The 24131-nt window shown below is 49.6% G+C and overlaps 1 protein-coding gene across 17 annotated transcripts in view; it reads right to left on the bottom strand.

Moving 5' to 3' along the window:
- The window catches only part of KIF1A (kinesin family member 1A), a 212175-nt gene that overhangs the window by 142861 nt on the left and 45183 nt on the right, over positions 1-24131 (bottom strand). For all 17 annotated transcript variants that reach the window (XM_074964251.1, XM_074964254.1, XM_074964264.1 and 14 more), the window contains exon 3: positions 1461-1537. In XM_074964251.1, coding sequence (XP_074820352.1) covers positions 1461-1537 — 77 coding nt within the window. The remainder of the gene's footprint in view (positions 1-1460; positions 1538-24131) is intronic.

Genomic DNA, 24131 nt, shown 5'->3' with positions numbered 1-24131 from the left:
ACTGTGGAGAAGGAGTGACAGGGTGCAGAAGGCAGACAGGAGTGTTGCTCTTGAGCTCATCCCTAGAGTGACTGGGGGAGGTGCCAGTCTGGCAGTGAGTGACAGGCAGGCATTTGGGAAGGGGTAAGATTTGTATTTGGGAGTTTAGGGTGGGGGAGATGGAAATTGCACTGCTGAGGGAAGCTGTTGGCTTGCTGCAGCCTAGCTGTGTTGGGTTGGATTGCATTGGTACCTATGCCTTGGGTGCCTTGAGCCTTTTCTGAGTTAGATGATTGAAATTGAAATAGATTGTTAAATAAGGCTCCAGCTGATGTGTCCTGGTAAAAAGCTTTCTCAGAAATGCTATCTGGTTTCTACCTCCAGTACAACCCATGACAGCGACAAGGCTGGAAGGAGTGAACACATTTGAGGCTCTTTAGTGCCCACTGAGCACAGGGGACACAAAGGAGCCAGGAACACAGCTGGGCAAATAATTGACAACACCTAGTCAGATTTCACAGCTAGTTGTGTGTGAATCATCTGGAAGCAGACTGTTACTATGTCTCAGGTTGGTCTGTTATGTGGAATTAGTGAAACACTTGACTTGAATTACTTTAAACCTGTAGATTGTTTGGGAGCATTTTTGTTGCAAGTAATGAAAATTCAAGCTGGGATGGGTCACCTATATTCCTACTTCATGCTGTGATTGGTCCCCATGTTTCTGCTCTCTGAGTGGAGGAATGGAATGGATAGATGCCAATTTCCTGGAAGCAATGCTCCTAGACAGCCAATAAAAAATGAGCTTTCAGCCACTAGTGAATACCCCTGCCAGTGAACTGCTTGGCTAAAATGATTGTGGAAAGCAGGTGCACAAAGGGCACAAACACAGCTGAAGAACAATTATTTAGTGAATGTATTCATGGCACAGGACTTTTCACTGCATTCCCTTGGCCCCAGCTGTGTGGCTGGGCTACATTGTCATGGGATTACCACAGATCGGTTTTTGTTTTTGTTTTTTGCTTAGATCAGCAGTTCTTGACCTTCTCCACCATGTGACCTGGGTCACAACAGAAAACAGTATCAGGATGTTGCTGTTTCCCATAGTTCTGGGAACCTGTTCCCATCTAGCCATAATGAAAGGGCTTATGTCCCCGCCCTTGGACCTGTTTGCAAACCCATGGCTTGGGTTCTTTCACAGTGGCTGGAAGGGGGAATGCATGAAAAGGGCGATCAGCTCTGGTGTGCCACCCAGTGGTTGATTTGGGACCAGATCAGCTGAGTCATCTCATAAGGAGGTGAACCCAAAAGCATAATGGTCAAGCAGACTGCCCCCCTCTTCCACAACTGGTAGCTCGTCTAGTCCTTATATCAAAACCTTTGGATCACTCCATCCCATCTAACCCCAGCTTTTTAACAAACTCCCCATTGCAAGAGGGCCTCAGGGCAGGGAAATCCACCTGGAACAGCAGGTTTCCACTTACCGTGGTGTGAGACCAATAGGAATAGTCAAAGCTGAAGCTTTTGGGCATCTCTTTGGGCTGCTTTGGGTTAACGATGGCTAGAAAGAAACAGATGGATACAAACATGCTGTAGAACGAGCCATCAGCATTAGCAATCAAACCTTCCTGAAGACACCTGCCATAAAGAACTGGAAATGAACAGCACAGCAGGTCACAGAGATGGATCTTGCTCACCTCTAGATCACTGGCTTACACCAGCATTGGAAGGCTGCTGCTGCCATCTGATGGCTGGGTGTGGTTAAAGGAGTTGATGGTCTCAGTCCAGTTCTCAGTGTCCACATGACAAAACTGCCATCAAATCCCTTGTTGGCACTCTCCGCAGAGGGGGCAGGCACTGAACAGGCATGGAAACTGGACCACCTTTTCCCCCTACAGATGGTCTCTACTAGCAAGGAGTGAGATGCAGGGGAAAGGCAGGCAAATAGACAGCCCAGTCTTCATCCGACTAGACTACATTACACGCTTGCCTCTTTTTCCAAGGTAGGCACTCAGAAGGGAGGCAATATAGGCTGCTGAGTCACAAGGAGAAAAAGCCTGGGTGTTCTTGGCTGTCTAGTTTGTTTCAAGTGCAATAGGACTGGGGGTGGGAAGAGCTAGGATTTATTTTGATAGTAGGGAAATAATGAGGTAATCATATATAATCCAGTAATGGGGCATCATTTCAACCAGGAGTCCTGCTCAGGACAAGATTTATTAATAGGTAATGGCTTCACTTAGCAAAGGCTTAGATGGTGGTATTTGCAGCTCCAGCAGGTATGGGATCTTTCCCTGAAGCTGTGGCTGAGAAGAGGGGGTGGGGACTGGCTAGAGCCAGACCTCCATAAGCAGTCTGATGCAACTCCTGTGCAGAATGTCCACACCCTGCCAGTTGGACCAGGGAAAGTGCTGGCATATACTGGGCTGCAGATGCATGGAAATACAAATACTGCCTCCTGCTGTGAATTTCCAACATGCAGCCCAGAAATGCCACAAAGAGCCCATGTAGCCTGGTCCCTCCAAATACGCCCAGAACCCTTTATTCATCTTGTACTGCACAAAGGCCTGCAGATCACAGCAGCCACCTGGCTGACCAGAACTGCCTCCAGAGTCCATAACAGCTGCTTATGAGCTGGCCGGAGCTGTGGCTGTAGAGCAATGCAAACACCAGCTGCGCCACTGGTGCTGGGCATGCTGCTGTAGAGCATTCCCTCCCACATGCCCCTGCCAGCCAATGGAGCAAGAAAACAAGCCCGTGGCTCCTGGGTGGGTGGGTGGAGCACTATGGTCCCAGCAGCATGGAGAAGTCTAAAGGACACTGGTGTGATCTGGGCTCCTCAGAGTCACCCTACACTGACAGGCTAGGAGCCCACCTTTAACCCTTTGCCATCAGCCACTACAGACTGAGCTTTGAGGCCACCCTGCCCTTTCCTGCTGGAACCTCCCAGGCAGCAATGAGAATTTTCCTCCAGGGCAGATTGGAAGAGGCCCTGGGGATTTTTCGCCTTCCTCTGTAGCATGGGGCACGGGTCACTTGCTGGAGGATTCTCTGCTCCTTGAAGTCTTTAAACCATGATTTGAGGACTTCAATAGCTCAGACATAGGTGAGAGGTTTTTTGCAGGAGTGGGTGGGTGAGATTCTGTGGCCTGCGTTGTGCAGGAGGTCGGACTAGATGATCATAAGGGTCCCTTCTGACCTTAGTATCTACGAATACCGCTCCCTGCTCTCAGCCCGGGGAGGAGCTGTTCACCCCAGACCTGGATGTGACCCCCCAAGCTGTTAAACTTCATTAACCGATAGAAAAGGCAGAGTGGGGGAATGCATCCATCACCAGGGACAGCCATGGAGCCAGCTCTGCTGAGTCATCTGTCTGCCAGGAACAGTAAATCACATACCATCCTCAATGTAAACCAGCCACCCTTCCCTGCACACCATGCAGTGGCCACGACTCATCACCTTCTCAGCCTTCCTACCCGGTTCTGGCTTCCCACAGCCCAGTAACCTGCCCTACCCATTGTGTGTGTCACCAGTGCTATGATCACTCCTGCACATCACTTCGATGCAGCTAGCAGGGCGTCCCAGCCCCAGCAGCCGTAGGGGCCCCTTCCAGCTTCCAAACAACCAGCGAGGGGACCAAAGGGCTATTGACACTTTCCTCCCTGGGACTGTCCCCATCGTGAACTGCAGGAAGGCACCGAAATCCAGGTCAGGCTGTTCACCTTCCTACCTTCACCCTGCATGCACACCGACTGAGCTGGCACTAACACAGTCTGTGCCAGATCCTGCTGCTTTACTCATACACGCTGTCCCACCAACATCAGGGGACTACTCCAGGACTGCTACCAGACATTTCCATGGTTTGCATCACCATGGTACCCAAGTGCCTCCTGAGCCAGCACAAAGATCAAGGAATCGCTCTCCACCGCCCTGCCCCCAACAGCAGGGGCTGGCCTTTATCTAATGATGCTGTGGGAATGCTGGTTGAAGTACGTGTTACAGATAGCTCCAAAGTCAGCATGATCCATGGCCATCCTGATCTCTCTGGGAAGTGAGCTTCATAGCCACTTGGAGATTCCTGGCCTGCCCCTGAGAAAGGCCTGCTGTGTGTGCACGTGGGATTTCCCTCTGGAGACTGGCAGGGCTATTGGCTGGACAGAGGGAGGCTGTCATGGAGGGTCATCATTACACAGGGTGGGCAGTCCCCCAAGCCACTTTGTCCAGGGCCATGGAGTGCTCTCAAGAGGAGTTTGACTTGCTATTTAGTGGCAAACCATTGCAGAGAGTGTGGTGGAGTCCTGGAGCAAAGCCTGCATCACTGAGTACACACTTGGCTGTGTTCCCAACTGGCTGCAGTTATTCTGATGTCAGCGGTTGCATACCTAGGCATGGAGGACCCCAGTCACCAGGCTCAGAGGGTGTGACTGCATGGATCACCAAGGCCAGCTCTGCATCTGGCAGGAGGAGGAGGCAGAAGTCTCCCTGTCAGCTGCAGCTAGGGTAGGCTGGATTTTGCTGCTGGGGCATCCAGAAGCAAAGATGAATCCAGGTGGATGCCCAGGCCACAGACTGACTTAGTGGTTATGGGGGGAGCGGGGTGTTTAAAAGTGCTCCCCCCCCTCAGTCAGCCCACGCTTTGGCTTCAGCTACCTGCTGAGCTCAGGCAGACCCTGGGCAATGGTGCTGTCAGTGTCTGATGCAGAGGGGATGCCCTGCTGGCAGTTTAGTCCACGCTGACTCTCACTCTCCCCTAGGGGCTACCTAGAGAGGCTGAACTGGGCAGGGGAGAGGATGGATCGTCATGGGACTCCACAGCTGCGCTCTCCTACTGCCGCCACTAGCAGGGCCCCGTGAGATTAACACGTTGTGTTGAACTGCAGGAAAAAAAAGGAATCCACCTTCCCCTTCCCCTCCCCCCCCCACCTGAAAAGGACTTTTCCATGGAAATCAGAAAATGCATCATTTCTTTTTCCATCCCCCCTCCCCCCAACATCTATTAGATATTAAGAATCACATGAGCTCGGAGAGACACGTCAGCAGCGAGCATGCGCGAAACGACCACAAGATCAGTTACTCAGCAAGTTTAGGCGACTTTCAAATGACCTCCCAGAAGAAGCCGCCAGCACAGAGTAGGAGATACAGGCAGCTCGCGTGCCAAGCGAATCAGAGGGGTTCAGCTGGCTTCATTGTTTTTGAGAGGGTTGGCTCATCGGATCACAGAGCAAAAGGATAGGGAGGAGAAGGAGGGTACGCACGCTACACAAAGAGCCACAAAGGAAAGCGGTGACAACAGCCCTGATAAAGACGGGGGGAATGGGCAATGCAGAGAAGGCTGGATTGTGCCCATGGCACCCCCAGGAGCATTGAAGGGGGAGCACAGGTGCCGTGCCGGAGTCCCAGGGGAATTGCAGGGAGTCATTCCTAGCCAGAGCACAGACCTAGCAGCTGCCCCAGGTTGTTGCAGAGGCGGGAAGAGGGACACCTCTGCACAGTCACCTTGCTCCAGTTCAGCCAGCCAGCACCCCACAAGCAACAGGCCTGTGTTCCAGACACACTGCAGCTAACTCCCTGATCAGGGCACCTCCTTGCACCCTGCTCCCCACTTCTTGAGCTCCAGCAACAGCCTGGCCCATGGCAAACCACCACAAAGGTGACACCACACTGAAAACCCACTGGCTAATGTCAACAGTGTATCTGTCCTTCACCCACTCGTCATTGCCCTTGGGCTCCAATAATCACTGAGATCATTCCAAAGTGCCCCGTATTTAGACCACTAGCTATTCAGTTTGGGTGGCCATGTCCCCTGCACACGGAAGATAGGCAGCTAGCAGCACATCCTGTGGTGCCCATATTCTTGACCTTGTGCCTCACCTCCTGCCTGGTCTCTAGCAGTGAAATCACACAGCACACTATTAGTCTGATCTGGAGAAGCACTCAATACCCAGGACTCCCACTGACTTAAATTAAATTTAAATTAAAAAAAATCTGATCTTTTTGATTTTTTAAAAAAAAATATTGATTTTTATCCACCCTGGAGGTAACCAACACCCGGGTGGGTGTTGCACTGACATCACCAACCATTGTCCAGCAGAGGTGTTACAATTCAATGACTCACTCACAGGAGACACACCTGGGTATTGCTTCACCTTGGGACTCAGCAATGCCCACCAGACATGCCTGGACTTGTGTTCTCCAAGCACATGGACGAAGGGTATGTCAGGGTTCCCTCCCCACTCTGAACTCTAGGGTACAGATGTGGGGACCCGCATGAAAGACCCGCTAAGCTTATTTCTACCAGCTTAGGGTAAAACTTCCCCAAGGCACAAACTCTTTGCCCTTGGAGGGTATGCTACCACCAAGTGATTTAACAAAGAATCAGGGAAAGGACCGCTTGGAGTTCCTATTCCCCCAAAATATCCCCCCAAGCCCTTACACCCCATTTCCTGGGGAGGCTTGAGAATAATAGCTTAACCAACTGGTTACAAAGTGATCACAGACCCAAACCCCTGGGTCTTAGGACAATAGAGAAATCAATCAGGCTCTTAAAAGAAACAGAACTTTATTAGAAAGAAAAAAGGTAAAAGAAGCACCTCTGTACAATTAGAAGGGAAGCTAATCTAACAGGGCAATCAGATTTAAAACACAAAGAATTTCCCTCTGGGCAAAAACTTTAAAGTTACAAAAAGAAAACCAGGAATATACCTTCCTCTCAGCACAGAGAAAATCACAAGCCAAAACAAAAGTAAACTAATGCATTTCCTTGCTAGTAGTTACTAATGCTAATGGAGTTGGATTGCTTGCTTTCTTAATCTCTCTCCGTAAGCACACAGAACAGACAGACAAAACCTCCCCCCTCCCACGATTTGAAAGTATCTTGTCCCCTTATTGGTCCTTTTGGTCAGGTGCCAGCCAGGTTACCTGAGCTTCTTAACCCTTTACAGGTAAAAGAATTTTGTGCCTCTGGCCAGGAGGGATTTTATAGTGCTGAATACAGGAAGGTTGTTACCCTTCCCTTTATATTTATGACAGGGTATAAAACAGAACACAGTGGCCCCATGCTTGGCCTTTTCTCCTTCCCCCACCTATGCTACAGGCAACAAGTATACTCTGAAGACTCCAACAGAGGATACTGGCCCAGGTTTCAAGGGTGAAACCTATGTACTACGAACTGCAATATCCAGTGGGGTGAGAAAAAGTCCAGTTAATTCAATGGAAAGGCTCCAATGGGCTTAGACAATAGGGACTTGATCCAATGTCTATGAATGACCGTTCTCTGAAAGCTGCCATCTCTCCAGCCATTCTGTCCCTAAAGCAGCAACGGACTGAATCCCCAGGACAGAGTTTCATGTGACTCCTTTAACCTCCTTGCTGCCTGAGCCAGGATTCACCTTGGGCTTACCGACTTCATCAGCTTTATCAGTGGAAGTCACAGATCCACTAGCACCAGTGGCATACACAGTCTAAAAGGGGCAGAAAGAGAGAGGATATCCATGGAGACAGAGTTATGGAATCAGATGAGCCTGTAGGATTCATAAGAGGGGAGCACAGAGTTAGAAAAAACCCTCCAATTTATTATGTCCCCAGAAATGTCATCCAAGAGTCTCAGCTGTGCTGCTGTAAGAGCTACCAGCTTTCACTGATTTAAGCAGAGAGAGATAGCAGATTTGATGCATGCAGCTACTAATTACCAACAATTCGGTGCTGCATGCAGATGATGCCCAGCACAGACTCCCGCAGGGCTCTTTCCAGCCAGACCTGTGAGCAAGCAATAGAGACCAGAGGGGGAGGAGCACCCCCTTCGCTTTGGTGGCACCCTTTCCAGTCCTTCTTCAAAGACCAGTCCCCACAGGGGCTCTGCAAAAAGGAAGTCAGAATGCAGTGTTTCTGGCCCCTCTGCTTCCTTGCCCTGCTGTGAAAAGAGGCAGTACAAAATTGGTCAAATCTGCTTCCTTGGGCTTTTAGGGGAGGGGGATTTTTCAGGTGCTCAAAACCACTTCTAAATCTTATTTTGGGGTGGTCTTGGGCTGAGGGTCCCCCAGGTTTAGGGTGACAGTATGTCCCTGAAAGCTGCAAATGTCCGTGTATCTCTGGTGGCTTTGTAAAAACTAGTAGTTTGTCCTGGCTTCTGCAACCCCCTGCAGAATGGCCACCAGCCAGTGAAACTGACAGCAGGCTGGCATTCACCTCAAAGACTGCCTCCCAACTGGACTGGAATATGCTGCCACCCTGCCCTTCTTCCCCAAGGCCTCCAAGTGTGTCCTCAAGCTGGCCAGTTAAATCCAGATGGAGGTCAGAGGCTCCCTGTGACTCTGAGGCCTGGTCTACAATAGGCGTTGAGGTCAAATTTTGCAGCCTTAAATTGATTTAACCCTGCACCCGTCCACACAACGAAGTCCTTTTTTTCAACTTAAAGGACTCTTAAAATCAGTTTCTTTACTTCACCCCTGACAAGGGGATTAGTGCTGAAATTGGCCTTGCCGGGTCGAATTTGGAGTAGTGTGGATGGAATTCAACGGTATTGGCCTCTGGGAGCTATCCCAGAGTGCTCCATTGTGACCGCTCTGGACAGCACTCTCAACTCAGATGCACTGGCCAGGTAGACAGGAAAAGGCCCGCGAACTTTTGAATCTCATTTCCTGTTTGGCCAGTGTGGCAAGCTGCAGGTGAGTGTAGAGCTCATCAGCAGAGGTGACCGTGCAGAGTCCCAGCATGGACCCAACAGGAGATACGGGATCTGATCGCTGTATGGGGAGAGGAATCCATGCTATCAGAACTCCGTTCCAGTTTTTGAAATGCCAAAACATTTGTTAAAATCTCCCAGGGCATGAAGGACAGAGCCCATAACAGGGACCCGAAGCAGTGCAGTGTGAAACTTAAGGAGCTGAGGCAAGCCTACCACAAAACCAGAGAGGCAAACGGCCGCTCCAGGTCAGAGCCCCAAACATGCCGCTTCTATGATGAGCTGCATGCCATTTTAGGGGGTTCAGCCACCACTACCCCAACTCTGTGCTTTGACTCCGTCAATGGAGTGGGAGGCAACACGGAAGCAGGTTCTGGGGACAAGGAAGATAGCTCACAGCAAGCAAGCGGAGAAACCGGTTTTCCCGACAGCCAGGAACTGTTTCTCACCCTGGACCTGGAGCCAGTACCCCCCGAACCCACCCAAGGCTGCCTCCTGGACCCGCCAGGCAGAGAAGGTACCTTTTTAAATAGTATACATGGTTTAAAAGCAAACGTGTTTAATTATTAATTTGCCCTGGCATTCGTGGCCAGTACAGCTACTGGAAAAGTCTGTTAATGTGTCTGGGGATGCAGCGGAAATCCTCAAGGGACATCTCCATGAAGCTGTCCTGGAGGTACTCCCAAAGCCTTTGCAAAAGGTTTCTGGGGAGGGCAGCCTTATTCCGTCCACCATGGTAGGACATTTTACCATGCCAGGCCAGTGGCACGTAGTCAGAAATCATTGCAGAACAAAGCATTGCAGCGTACGTTTGCTGGTGTTCAAACAACATCCGTTCTTTTTCTCTCTGTGTTATCCTCACGAGAGTAATATCATTCATGGTCACCTGGTTGAAATAGGATGCTTTTCTTAAGGGGACATTCCGAGGTGCCCGTTCCTGCTGGGCTGTTTGCCTGTGGCTGAACAGAAATGTTCCCCGCTGTTAGCCACGGGGAGGGGTTAGCCATGTGGTGGGAAGAGGCAAAATGTGACCTTGTAACAAAAGCACATGTGCTATGTATGTAATGTTAACAGCAAGGTTTACCGTGAAAGAGTGTACCCATTGTTCTATAAAATGTGTCTTTTTAAATACCACTGTCCCTTTTTTCTCCAACAGCTGCATGTGTTTCAAGGATCACAGGATCTTCTCCTTCCAAGAGGCTAGCGAAGATTAGAAGGCAAAAAAACCACAGTCACGATGAAATGTTCTCTGACCTCATGCTGTCCTCCCACACTGACAGAGCACAGATGAATGCGGAGAGGCAGACAATGTCAGAGTGCAGGAAAGCACAACATGAATGCGAGGAGAGGTGGCGGACTGAAGAGAGTAAGTGGTGGGCTGAAGAGAGGGCTGAAGACGATAGGTGGCGGCAAAGTGATGACAGGAGGCAGGATTCAATGCTGAGGCTGCTGGAGTTTCAAACTAATATGCTCCAGCGTATGGTTGAGCGGCAGGAAAGGCAGCTGGAGCACAGACCACCGCTACAGCCCCTGTGTAACCAACCGCCCTCCTCCCCATACAGCGTTTCATAGCCTCCTCACCCAGATGCCCAAGAACGCGGTGGGGGGCCCTCCAGCCACTCCACCCCAGAGGATTGCCCAAGCAACAGAAGGCTGGCATTCAATAAGTTTTAAAAGTTTTAAAGTGCAGTGTGGCCTTGTCCTTCCCTCCTCCCCCACCCCTCCTGGGCTACCTTGGCAGTTATTCCCCTATTTGTGTGATGAATTAATAAAGACTGCATGAATGTGAAGCAACAAGGACTTTATTGCCTCTGCAAGCGGTGATCAAAGGGAGGAGGAGAAGGGTGGTCAGCTTACAGGGAAGTAGAGTGAACCAATGGGGGGCGGTGTTTCATCAAGGAGAAACAAACAGAACTTTCACACTGTAGCCTGGCCAGTCATGAAACTGGTTTTCAAAGCTTCTCTGATGTACACCGTGCCCTCCTGTGCTCTTCTAATCGCCCTGGTGTCTGGCTGTGCGTAACCAGCGGCCAGACGATTTGCCTCAACCTCCCACCCCACCATAAACGTCTCCCCCTTACTCTCAGAGAGATTGTGGAGTGCACAGCAAGCAGTAATAACAATGGGAATATTGGTTTCGCTGAAGTCTAAGAAAGTCAATAAACTGCGCCAGCGTGTTTTTAAACATCCAAATGCACATTCTACCACCATTCTGCACTTGCTCAGCCTGTAGTTGAACAGCTCCTGACTACTGTCCAGGCTGCCTGTGTATGGCTTCATGAGCCAAGGCATTAAGGGGTAGGCTGGGTCCCCAAGGATAACTATAGGCATTTCAACATCCCCAACGGTTATTTTCTGGCCTGGGAAGAAAGTCCCTTCCTGCAGCTTTTGAAACAGACCAGAGTTCCTGAAGATGCGAGCGTCATGTACCTTTCCCGGCCATCCCATGTTGATGTTGGTGAAACGTCCCTTGTGATCCACCAGTGCTTGCAGCACTATTGAAAAGTACCCCTTGTGGTTTATGTACTCGCCGGCTTGGTGCTCCGAGGCCAAGATAGGGATATGGGTTCCGTCTAAGACCCCACCACAGTTAGGGAATCCCATTGCAGCAAAGCCATCCACTATGACCTGCATATTTCCCAGGGTCACTACCCTTGATATTAGCAGATCTTTGATTGCGTTGGCTACTTGCATCACAGCAGCCCCCACAGTAGATTTGCCCACTCCAAATTGATTCCCGGCTGATTCCCGGATGATTTAGTTGGGGATTGGTCCTGCTTTGAGCAGGGGGTTGGACTAGATGACCTCCTGAGGTCCCTTCCAACTCTGATATTCTATGATTCTATGACTGACCGGTAGCTGTCTGGCATTGCAAGCTTCCACAGGGCTATTGCCACTCGCTTCTCAACTGTGAGGGCTGCTCTCATCTTGGTATTCTGGCGCTTCAGGGCAGGAGAAAGCAAGTCACAAAGTTCCATGAAAGTGCTCTTATGCATGCGAAATTTTCGCAGCCACTGGGAATTGTCCCAGACCTGCAACACTATGTGGTCCCACCAGTCTGTGCTTGTTTCCCGGGCCCAGAATCGGTGTTCCACAGCATGAACCTGCCCCATTAGCACCATGATGCCCACATTGCCAGGGCCCGTGCTTTGAGAGAAGTCTGTGTCCATGTCTTCATCACTCTCGTCACCGCACTGACATTGCCTACTCGCCCGGTTTCACTTTGGCAGGTTCTGGTGCTGCATATACTGCTGGATAATGCGCATGGTGTTTAATGTGCTCATAATTGCCAAAGTGATCTGAGCGGGCTCCATCCTTGCCGTGGTATGGGGTCTGCACAGAAAAAAGGCATGGAATGATTGTCTGCCATTGCTCTGATGGAGGGAGGGGCGACTGACGACATGGCTTACAGGGAATTAAAATCAACAAAGGGGGTGGCTTTACACCAAGGAGAAATAAAAACAACTGTCAGACAGAATGGCCCCCTCAAGGATTAAACTCAAAACCCTGGGTTTAGCAGGCCAATGCCCAACCCACTAAGCTATCCCTCCCCCCGGTATTCCAGGCAGGACTGAATCTCCATTAAACTTTTCAAGGTGCCCCTGACAGACCTCACCGAAACGATTGCCGGCCGTTGCTTTCATGGAGGGAGGGGGGGGTCAAATTAATACAAAACAAATCTGGTCTATTTCTTGTTTTGATCCACTCAATCTATCTTTTACATCTTAGGCTGGCAGCAGATGGTGCAGTGGGACTGCTAGCCATCCTCATCTCCTGGATGCTCGGAAAAAGACGGTGCAATACGACTGCCAGCAGGACTAAAGAGAACGACTTGGTCGAGTCACTCCTATTTATGTCCCTGCACCCATGTCTGCCCAGGCACTCCTGACCGACCTCACCGATGCAGCCAAGAGCACCTAGGACAGGATGACGATGGCTATCAGGCCTATTGCACTGTCTGCTGCCACAAGGCAATGAGCTGCTACTGTGTAGCAATGCAGTACTGCGTCTGCCAGCACGCAGGAGACGAACGGTAACAGTGAGCTGAGCGGGCTCCATGCTTGCTGTGGTATGGTGTCTGCACAGGTAACCCAGGAAAAAAGGCACGAAATGATTGTCTGCCGTTGCTTTCACGGAGGGAGGGCCTGAAAACATGTACCCTGAACCACCTGCGACAATGTTTTTGCCCCTTTAGGCATTGGGATCTCAACCCAGAATTCCAATGGGCGGCGGAGACTGCAGGAACTGTGGGATAGCTACCCACAGTGCAACGCTCCGGAAGTAGACACTAGCCTCGGTACTGTAGAATCACTCCGCCGAGTTAATGCACTTAATGTACTTAGAGCATTTTGTGTGGGGACACACACAATCGACTATATAAAAACGATTTCTAAAAAACCGACTTCTATAAATTCAACCTAATTTCGTAGTGTAGACATACCCTGAGCTGTGCTGCAGACGGACAGGATACTGGGAGCCCAATACACAAGATGTAGATGGCACCTGACCAAGCCTGCACTGGAGTCTGCCCTTCTCCTTACCTTCCCATTGCCACTGGTCTGCATTAGGAGCCTGGCTCAGAACAGCACCTAGGCATGTGCTTAGTGTTAAGCAATTGGGTAGCCCCAGTGGGACTTGAAATTAAATATCTACTTAAGGGCTTTGCTGAAACGGATGGAGTTTGCTCCACGCACGCTTTAAGACTCTGCTGAATAAGGGTTGAAATTCACTTGCTGGCAGGAATATATTAGTGAAGAATTAAAAAACAAGCCTTGAATTTCTTTACTGTCCATTTCCCCCCCAAAATGGCAAAGAGAACAAGAGGTTGGGGGCGAGGACATGGAAGTTGCAGGTTTTTCCATATACCAGTGTGTGAAGGTCAGGGTGTGTTGATAGGCAGCATTACTCAGTCAGCCTCTCGTACATCGCAGAATGATTTGGTGTTAATTAATAAACAAGAAGCTGTTTTCATGGCAAAAAGGGGTTAAAATTAATATCTCCAGAGCAACTACATATCATACATCCAATCAGGCCACAAGCCACTCACGAATTTACTCCTGAGGAAATTCTGTACCAAAAAATTAAAAATTCTGTGCATGATATTTTAAAATTCTGCATATAGTAGAACCTCAGATTACAAATACCTCAGGAACAGAGGTTGTTCGTAACTGAACAAAACATTACGGTTGTTCTTTCAAAAATTTACAACTGAACATTGACTTAATACAGCTTTGAAACTTTACTATGCAAAAGAAAAATGCTGCTTTCCCTTTATTTTTAGTAGTTTACATTTAACACAGTACTGTATTTGCATTTTTTTCTTTTTTGGGGTCTCTTCTGCTGCCTGATTGCGTAATTCCGGTTCCAAATGAGGTATGTGGTTGACTGGCCAGTTCATAACTCTGAGGTTCTACTATATTCTTTTTCTTAATCAATAAATGTGGAGGCTACAGCATGGCAATGGGGAGCACAGGCCACTGGCTGCATGGAGGTGGGAGATCACCCTGCAGCCCTCTCTCCTCCCCCACCCCAGGACACGGACTCAGCAGTGAGGCTGCACCTTACTCTGACACAGCACAAGGGCCAGGCCTGCCCCAGAAACACCCCAGGGCCCTGCCCCTCCACCAGGTGCACCAACATAGCAAATGGGAGGGACACAATCTCGAACGAATGCCCAGTCCTGGCCCCCAATCTAGCCTGGCAGGATCCAAGTGTGTGTGTGGTGGGGTGGGGGTGTTAGTGTGGGGGGATCCAAGTTGGGGGTGAGAGGGTTCTTTCTGAGGCAATCTGGATGCAGGCAGCTCGGTGGAGGGTCCAGGTATGTGGGGGATCTGGATGCAGAGGGGCTTGTTGGGAAGGGGGGTTTCCAGGTGCAGAAGGAATGGGACTCTGCAGGGGGGTCCAGGTGAAGGTGGTTGGGGCTCAGCAGGGGGGCCGGGTGCAAGGGGCTCAGTGGGGAGAGATCTGGGTGCTGAAGGATTGGGGCTTGGCAGGGTGGAGGTCCAGGTGGAGCTGGTTGGGGCTTGTTGGGGTGATCCAGGTGCGTGTGGGGACTCATCAGCGTGTGGTCTAGGTGCAGGACTGGGGACCCAGATGCAGGGGGGAGGGGCTCAGTGGGGGTCTGAATGCAGGGGAGGTGGGACTTGACTGAGGGGGAGTCCAGGTGCGGGGGGGCTCCAGATTCAGGGGATGAGGCTTGATGGGGGGGATCTGGGTGTGGGGGAGGTCCAGCTGCACAGGGGTTGGGTGGACAGGGGAGCAGCTCCCTGCACAGTGAACTCTCCCCCTGCAGCTGATGCTCAATGGGGGCAGGAAGGGGTGTGTGTGTGTGTGCAGAGCTTCCTGCAACTGGAGGAGGTTTCTGAGGGTGGCTCTGACCCAAACACAGCCACCTTTGCAGGGGAAGAGGAAGTCCCATCCTCCTCCTCCAACCCCAGCCCAGCTGGGACTAGCAGCTGAACCCAGCACAGGGTAGCAGTCACCAGCTTGTGCATCCCCAGCCCCTCCCCACAGTGATTTACTTCTCTGCCGGCTGCTTCTGGCACCCAAAACAACATGCCTGTGCTGCTGGGGAGGGGCGTATGACTACTCTTGCAGCTTCTCTTTGCTTCCCTGTTCAAAAATCATTTTTCTGTAGGGAAGCAAATAAATCTGCAGTGGACATGAATTCTGTGCACGCACACAGTGGCACAGAATTCCCCCAGGAGTAATAAGTGGAGCTAGTCTAATGAACAGCTAAAATGTGTATCCTTGGTGAAATCCAAGATATAAACCCACAAAGCCTGTGTGTTCATTTGGGAGGTTTAACATTCAGCCCGGGTATTTCTGTATCTCTAACTATGTACAAACTTTAAGCATGTGCTTTGGTCCCAGTGACTTCACCAGGCATTCTCAAGGGATACATACCTCACACATCAAAGCTGGAGTCAATGTAATGTCAAGGTTACAGGTTTAAGCTCTCCCAGGTCAAGGGGCTTGATTTTCAGCTGCTGTAAATCCGCACAGCTCCACTGATTTCTGGCCAGGAAATGCAAATTGTTGGGTCTTTGTAATCATCGAAACTTGCCCACATTGCACATTCAATGTAGGGCCCGATTCTGCCCTCAGATACCAGAGTGACAGGAACGGCATATCTGAAGGCAGAACTGGGCCTTCTGTACATTAAAGTTCAATGTAACTCACTGTACTTAGAAATGCAAAACATCCCATATGTCCAATCGAGCCTGTTTAGTCAATCCAAGTACTTCTATACCTTCAGCATGACAGTAACTGAGTGCCTCCTGAAATGGATATGTTCATGTTGCCATGGTAACTTTCACTTTTGCATTTTCTGGCCTTCGAATAATCACAAATGAACCAACAGCGCAGTTTGTGACAGAGTGCCAACTGCCATGCATTTATCAACAGGGATGAAATGGTTCAGGACACCATGATTTGGGACTAATGCATCCACAGTCTGCAGAAAGCTGATAAATCAGAGTGCTAGGCTTGACTTTGATGAGCAATTGACAGCATGAGAACATGTAAAATGGCTAAAGCCCAGCTAACATCAGTGACCAAAAAGGAGGGAGTGCATGGCGTAGCAAAGCCTCACCATGCTTCCAGGCAACCACAAAATAAAGATCTAGGGTGAAATCCTGGCCCCACTGAAGTCAATAGGAGTTTTGCACAAATGTAGTGAACACAGAGGGTCTGCGGCAAAGGGAGGGAGAATGCACAGACCTGGGGAGTGGCCAGGACAAATGTCACACATGTAAAAACCATAGATCGTGATGTAGCACTCAGCAAACCCAAAGGAGAGCATGGGGTGGATGAGTAGCCACAATCCAGCACAGAATGTGCCTCGGAGGAAGCCAGCAGTCAAACAATGGTTCCAGTGAGCACAATGGGCCATGAATAAACATAGGCTGAAAATCAGAAGGCGGCTCCTAACCATCAGAGTGGTGATGTTCTGGCACCACTTTCTGGGAGGGGACGGGGGCAAACAAACTCATTAGTTGAAAGATGGAGCTTTGTAAATTCATGAAGGGGATTACATGAGGGGGCTGCCTGTGATAGCAGGGGCCTGGACTCAATGACCCATGAGGTCCCTTCCCTCCCCTCACGTCACTACGGTCAGCTACCGCAGCCCAGCTGGCCTAAGTGCTCACAGATGTTATTGCTGGGAAGATGCATAGCCAGTGAAGTTTCAATTGGATCAGGTACACAAGTCAGCATAGTCCCCTCCAAAACTGTTGGAACAGGCTTCAGGAAAGCTGCAGGGCCTGGAGGCAGCCTGGGACAGTGCATGGGCAAAGGCAGGTTAAGTGAAGCCAAGTGATTGCAACTCTTCTGCATTCCAGATGGGTTCTTCCAGCCTCAATATTGGAGCTGGTCAAAAAATGGAAACACAGTGTCACACAAAAATGGGGTGTGCAGTGTTGCTGTAGCCAGGTTGGTCCAAGGATATTAGAGAGAAGGTGGTTGAGGTACTCTCTTTATTTTATCCAATAAGAGAGAGTACCTCATGCACCTTGTCACACAAAAATGGTGACATTCTGAACTTGTTTCCATTTCACAGGGTTCTAAAGGCAGTAACTTCTCATTTTTTCAGACCCTTTTCACAAAATATATTGTTAATTTCAAAATTTTAAATTTTTCATTTTTTTTCCTCCCTCTCTCTCTCCTTTTTCCTCTTTGCCACTGAGCAGAGTAAAACAAATTATGGCCAGGGCTTAGGAGGGAAGGGGTTTAACTCCTTTTCTTTTTCCACTTTTTCATTTCTCTCTCTTCCTTTTTGCCATGGTGTAGCCATAGGCACTGACTCTGTGGGTGCTCCGGGGCTGGAGCATTCATGGGGAAAAATTAGTGAGTTCTCTGTACCCACCGGCAGCCAAGCTCCCCTCACCCCCCACCCCACCTCGTCCTCCTCCCCTGAGCGCACTGTGTCCCTGCTCCTCCACCTACCTCCCAGCGTTTCCCGCCTGGCTGCCACCAAACAGTTGTTTGGCAGTGTTAGCACGCTCCAGGGCCGGGGGCGGGGAAGCAGGAACATGGCGTGCTCAGGGGAGGAGGCAGGGAAGAGGCAGGGCCGGGGGGGGATTTGGGGAAGGAGTTGGAATAGGGGCGGGGAAGGGGTGGGAAGAGGCAGGGCAGGGGCGGGGCCTCATTGAAGGGGTGGAGTGGGGGCAGGGCCGGGGGCAGAGGGGGGACCGAGCACCCATGGGAAAGAGGGGAAGTTCATTTTCCTTTTGCTGCTCAGTAGCTTTTCCAAAGCAGAGGGTGTGCTGAAAAGTTACGCCATGGTGGAAAGGGAAAAAAGGAAAAGGAAGAAAAAAAAAAACAACCTACCCCTCCACTAGATACCATTCATCTTGATTTCCAGGAGCAAAGACATTGTGAGAACACGTGAAATGGGCAAGGCGTTCAGTGGCAAAAAGTTACAAGGGACAGAAAAAGGGAGGAAAAGAAAATAATCTGATATTTCAAAATTTTGCATTTTGACAAAAAACAATTAAAACCAAACTAAAGCTTGTCACAAACGTTTTCCCCTTGGAAGGGTTGTGCTGGGGCCACCTGCAGTACAGATACAAGCTGGGTGCCATGGGCGGTGGGGGGAACCCGCCTTCTGGGAGGCTAGCCCCGCAGCCCCGTCCCTTCTGCATGAGGTCCCGCCCCCCGTGGCTGGAACCCCAAGCCACCTCCCCCCACCTGCGGAGCCCTGGGCCAGCCACAGCCCAGTGTCCCACAGCAGTGGCTGCAGCTAGGGAAGACAGAGCCTTCCCTGGTCTATTATACCCACCACTCATGGCTGGAAGTAATCTGAGAAAGCATGTTAGCAAAGGGAAAGCCATGGCTCAGTCTGGCTTCTTTGGTGGCCTGGCATGGTGGCCTCACTCTTACTGGATTCAAGCAGACTAGTGGAAACAGCAGTGTGATGCTGTATGATTGAATATGACCATTTACATCACTGATATTACAACAAATCTTGTACAAAGTACGTCATGTAAGGTGTCAGTGGAAAAGTTACAACTATCAAATAAGAGTATCCTGTTTATATGAATGTATCATTTTTGTATTTGAAGTTATGAATATTGGCTCTGCACTGGTACCTTATATATGTATTGTATTCCGGGGTAACACCCACGGAACAGAATTTACATTACAGCCAGACAGCTATGTGCTGATGGACCATTAAGGACACTTCACTGCAGTAAGCCTTTCCTGTGGACGCTTCAGAAAGAATATGGACAATGGCTACCTCTACAAGACACCAAAGCATGTAAGAAAATGTGATGTGCTCATGTGACCCTGAACTCCATCTTGGGCCAGTAATTTTCCAGGTACCTAGGCTTTGGGCTTTGTTTGAGATAGTAAATTTCCAGGCACATGACAGAGTATATAAAAGACCCCTGAGAGATCTCCATTTTGCCTCTTTCCTGCCCTGATTCTCTGGAGTGTGGATTTACAACTAAAAGGAGCATTTTGAATTATCAACTAGACCTTCAAATCTTTTGGAAGTTACCAGAGACTTCACAAGATAGCAGTCTATCACATCACTGCTACAAACCTGATCTAAGGACTTTGCAATTATTTGTATGTATATGATCTATTAACCATTATTAACTCTCCTCTTCTTTTCTTTTATCTTCACACCTTTAGTTTTAGTTCCTAAAGGATTGGCATCAGTGTGATTATTGGGTAGGATCTGAGTTATATATTGACCTGGCTATGTGGCTGATCCCTTGGGATTAGAAGGACCCTATATTTGATTAAATTGGTTTTCAGTAACCACTCATCATAGATTCCAGTGTCTGAATGGTGAGCCAAGGGCTGGGATGCCTAAGTAGACTGCATCTTTGACTACTTATTAACCAATGTAGTGAGACAGAAGTTCACTTTGTTACTAGCTCAGTATAATCTAATGATAGACTAACCACCAGTTTGGGGTGAGTCTGCCCTATTTCTCAGCAATTTGTGCTAAATTTGGCATCCTTAGCTGTAACCCACTGAGACACGGTGACAGGCAGCTTGAGGGAACTCTCTGCCCGTATAGGGCAAATAATCCTGAACAGGAGGAAGCGAAGGGAACAACCTGATGGATTCCCCGGCTTTCAATTCAGCAGTGCACTCACTCTCGACTTTACCAGGTTTACAATGGTGCCAGTGGTGCCGGGCCCACACTCAAAAGGGGCCCCAGCCCGGCCGGCTCACTTGCGCTGCACCCAGAGCAGCTGGCTCCTCTACACCCCCCGGCTCCTCCCCCCCACTGTTTGCTCCACTCAGCTGACCAGCCCAGGGCTTCTCTCAACCCCCTGGACCTGCCTGCCTGCTGGCTCCCTCCCACCCCATGACCCAAAGGCGCCACTGGGGAGATCAGCTTTTGGCAACTGCCAATCAACTACTTAGCATGTGCAGCAGCCCTCATCAGCTGTTTGGCTGGCTGCAGCCAATCAGCTGTTTGGCACGAAGTCCCCGCCTATCCAAAAGTGTCCTGTCCCAAAGTCAAAGAAACAGGTTCAATCCTTCTTAGGCTTGGCCGGTTATTACAGACGATTTGTACCGCAATACAGCCAAATCGCCGCCCCACTGACAGACCTAACCAAAAAGAAACAGCCAAATGCCGTTCAGTGGACCGAAAAGTGTCAGAAGGCCTTTAACAAACTTAAAGCGACACTCATGTCTGACCCTGTACTAAGGGCCCCAGACTTTGACAAACCGTTCCTAGTAACCACAGATGCGTCCGAGCGTGGTGTGGGAGCAGTTTTAATGCAGAAAGGACCTGATCAAGAATTCCACCCTGTAGTGTTTCTCAGCAAAAAACTGTCTGAGAGGGAAAGCAACTGGTCAGTCAGTGAAAAAGAATGTTACGCCATTGTCTATGCCCTGGAAATGCTACGCCCATATGTTTGGGGACGGCGTTTCCACCTGCAAACCGACCATGCTGCACTACAGTGGCTTCATACCACCAGGGAAATAACAAAAAACTTATTCGGTGGAGTTTAGCTCTCCCAGATTTTGATTTCGACATCCAACACATCTCAGGAGCTTCTTACAAAGTGGCTGATGCACTCTCCCGTGAAAGTTTCCCAGAATCAACTGGTTAAAATCGTCCTTGAGACGTGGAAAATAGTGTTAGTCTTTATGTACTTGGTAGTATATTTAGAGGTGCATGTGTCTTATTAACTCTGTTTTTCCTAGAGCTCCAGGAAGAAATCCCAGCCAGCGTTTCACCCTAGCTGAGATTTGGGGGACGTGTCATAAATATAAAGGGAAGGGTAAACCCCTTTAAAATCCCTCCTGGCCAGAGGAAAAATTCTCTCACCTATAAAGGGTTAAGAAGCTAAAGGTAACCTCGCTGGCACCTGACCAAAATGACCAATGAGGAGACAAGATACTTTCAAAAGCTGGGAGGAGGGAGAGAAACAAAGGGTCTATGTCTGTCTGTATGCTGCTTTTGCCGGGGATAGAACAGGAATGGAGTCTTAGAACTTTAGTAAGTAATCTAGCTAGGTATGTGTTAGATTATGATTTCTTTAAATGGCTGAGAAAAGAACTGTGCTGAATAGAATGACTATTCCTGTCTGTGTGTCTTTTTTGTAACTTAAGGTTTTGCCTCTGTTTTGAATTACCCTGTAAGGTATCTACCATCCTGATTTTACAAAGGGGATTTCTTTACTTCTATTAAAAGTCTTCTTGTAAGAAAACTGAATGCTTTTTCATTGTTCTCAGATCCAAGGGTTTGGGTCTGTGGTCACCTATGCAAATTGGTGAGGATTTTTACCAAACCTTTCCCAGGAAGTGGGGTGCAAGGGTTGGGAGGATTTTGGGGGGAAAGACGTGTCCAAACTACGTTTCCCAGTAAACCCAGTTAGAGTTTGGTGGTGGCAGTGGAGATCCAGGGACAAAGGATAAAATTAATTTGTACCTTGGGGAAGTTTTAACCTAAGCTGGTGAAAGTAAGCTTAGGAGGTTTTCATGCAGGTCCCCACATCTGTACCCTAGAGTTCAGAGTGGGGGAGGAACCTTGACAGGTGCGATTCAGAGCCTCTCAGAAAGTTGATGGGCGCCATTGAGCACTACGGACAGAGCATCTCCCAGAAACAATGGAAAGGACAGAGTCAGCTGAAGCGCAGAGGGAGGAACATTCAAGACAAACAAAGAAATGATGTTGGGCAGCCAAGCTTCTGAAGTGCGAGCCAAGTGGGCAGAGCTGCAAGCTGGAAATTTGGTGAAGACTGATTACAGAGAACGGCTCTCTCTTTTCCTCCCATCCCACCCCTCTCTCCCTCTTGCTGAACTCAGTAGTACTTAACCAATTACAAGATAAACATTTCCCAGGACACTTAGTGATTTGTGAAGCCAGGCTGTGATCAGTCCTCCAAATGGAAATCTTCCCCACCCCAAAGAATTATTGCTTTTCATTGGCAGGAATTTTAATACCGGCTGCAGGCAGCTGTCCCCTTGGGGTTTTGCCCTACAGCAAATCTTATTTGATTACTGCAGCAACAAGTATTCTCCAGGCAGAGCCACCCATTCACACCCAAAGAAGTCTTCAGTTTGACAACATTTGGGGAAAGGATGGCACTGCACACACCTGGGCTCCTGCCCCACTGGAGAAAGAGGAAACTGTCTTTATAGGAAAGATTCTTGGAAGGAGGATGGAGAAAGTGCATGAGAGAAAAAGAAAAAGATCTGAAAACTCTGTTGTGGGATTTGGACATGCTCATTTGACAAAGGGGATTTGGTTCCCATAAAAGTTGGGAATGGGCAATGGAGAGGGATAAGGCACCTTTTCCCTGCAATAACAAGGGGCACCAAAATGCAGAGCTGACTTAGCAAGGAAGGGCCACTGCAACACAACAATATAAACCATCAGACCACTGACCTAGCTTCTTGCATGGCAAATTGGTAAAACAGCACCTGTGCCTCAGGCTAGGACAGAGGGCATTCGCTCTGCTTCCACCAGCTGACCATGAAGCAAAGACTGAGGCCTCTTGGGCAACTAAATCAGGGGAGAGGTCAGAGCACCTGCATCTTTTTCAATACTCTCCCAGAAATCCTACATGTACAAACTGTCAGGGCAGCCCTGATCCAGGCTCCTTCAGGATTGACTTCAGCTACGATAATGTATCGTTCCATTGCCAGTGGAATTCTTATCTCACACGCAAGCCCAACCAACAAGTCTATACCCTTCCTGAAAATATCTGGGATGGGATGGAACATGACATTGGCCAGCAAGCCCACTACCTCATTATCTAAAGCAGAAACTCAAAGAGATGGGACCTGATAGGCTTCGGAGCATCTCGCTGGCCGATGGTGGTTCTACTGATTCCGCTGACATGCCGGCAAAACCAGCAAAAGCACACAGACTGAAAATCACTATGAAACAGCCGCTTTCATGGAGAAATGCAATAAGCCTACTGAATTGTCTCTCTGCTGACAGAGGCAGCAAGCATGCGTGTGAGGCCAGTGCAGAGAGGCACGTGAATGCAGTTAGCTCAACTTTCAAGGACATTGGGGGAGTATCCCTGTAGAACAGTGGTTCCCAAACTGGGGTTCACGAACCCCTGGTGGTTCGCAGAACATTACAGGGGGATCACCAGAAAAAATTCACTAATGGCGGCCAGAGGACCCCGGCATTGGAGGCAGCAGGTGGGACCCTGTTGCAGGGCAGACAGCCCGAGCCCCAGGGAGAACGAGGCTAGGATGTTGGGGCTGGCAGCCTGAACCCTGCCCCTGTCAGTGTGGGAGCTGACCGCCCAAATCCCAGCGCTCCACACAGGGCTGGCAGCCCAAGCCCCAGGGAGAGTAGGACCAGGCAGTTGGGGCTGGCAGCCCGAGCCCCTGCGGTCAGCGGAACCTGCAGTCTGAGCTCAGTGGAGCTCAGCTGACCGGGGTGGTCATCGGGGTCCAGCAGCAGGAGCCCCACAGAGTGCTCAGGAAATTTAAACTTAAATCCCTGGAAATATTCATTTTTAGGAGGGGGTTCATGAGATTTCACAATTTAGTGAAAGGGGTTCATGGGCTGTTAAAGTTTGGGAATCACTGCTCTAGAAATCCTCTGCTATTACCATCTCCTGACAGAGATGCAGTGAAACTTACAAGTGCACCACAGAGCAGACGGTCCTGCAGCCAGTGCAGCAACAGAGCTGACTGTGCATCCATACACAGCCAGGGAGCAACCATGGGCAAGCCCTCTAGCAACCCTCCAAGCACTCCTCAATGGAGTCCCACCAGGCCAGAACTGGTGTGACTAAGAGGCTAATCAGGCCCAAGACCTCCCTGCAGGTACATCATTCCCTTCCACACTAGGCCTCCTCTCTCTCCCTCCCCGCTTAAATGGAAGAGAAGCCCTCACTGCCCTGCACACTATAGCTGCCATGATGGCCTACCCAATGAGTCTGATGGGAGACTGAAAATAAACAGCTCTCATGCCCAGCTGAGGGGATTCGTCACTCATTTGCTATTCAGGTTTCAATGGCTGCTTTGTTTTGTG

The sequence above is a fragment of the Natator depressus genome, chromosome 9, assembly GCF_965152275.1.
Source record: "Natator depressus isolate rNatDep1 chromosome 9, rNatDep2.hap1, whole genome shotgun sequence".
Classification (NCBI taxonomy): domain Eukaryota; kingdom Metazoa; phylum Chordata; order Testudines; family Cheloniidae; genus Natator; species Natator depressus.
This window is presented reverse-complemented; position numbering and strand designations above follow the sequence as displayed.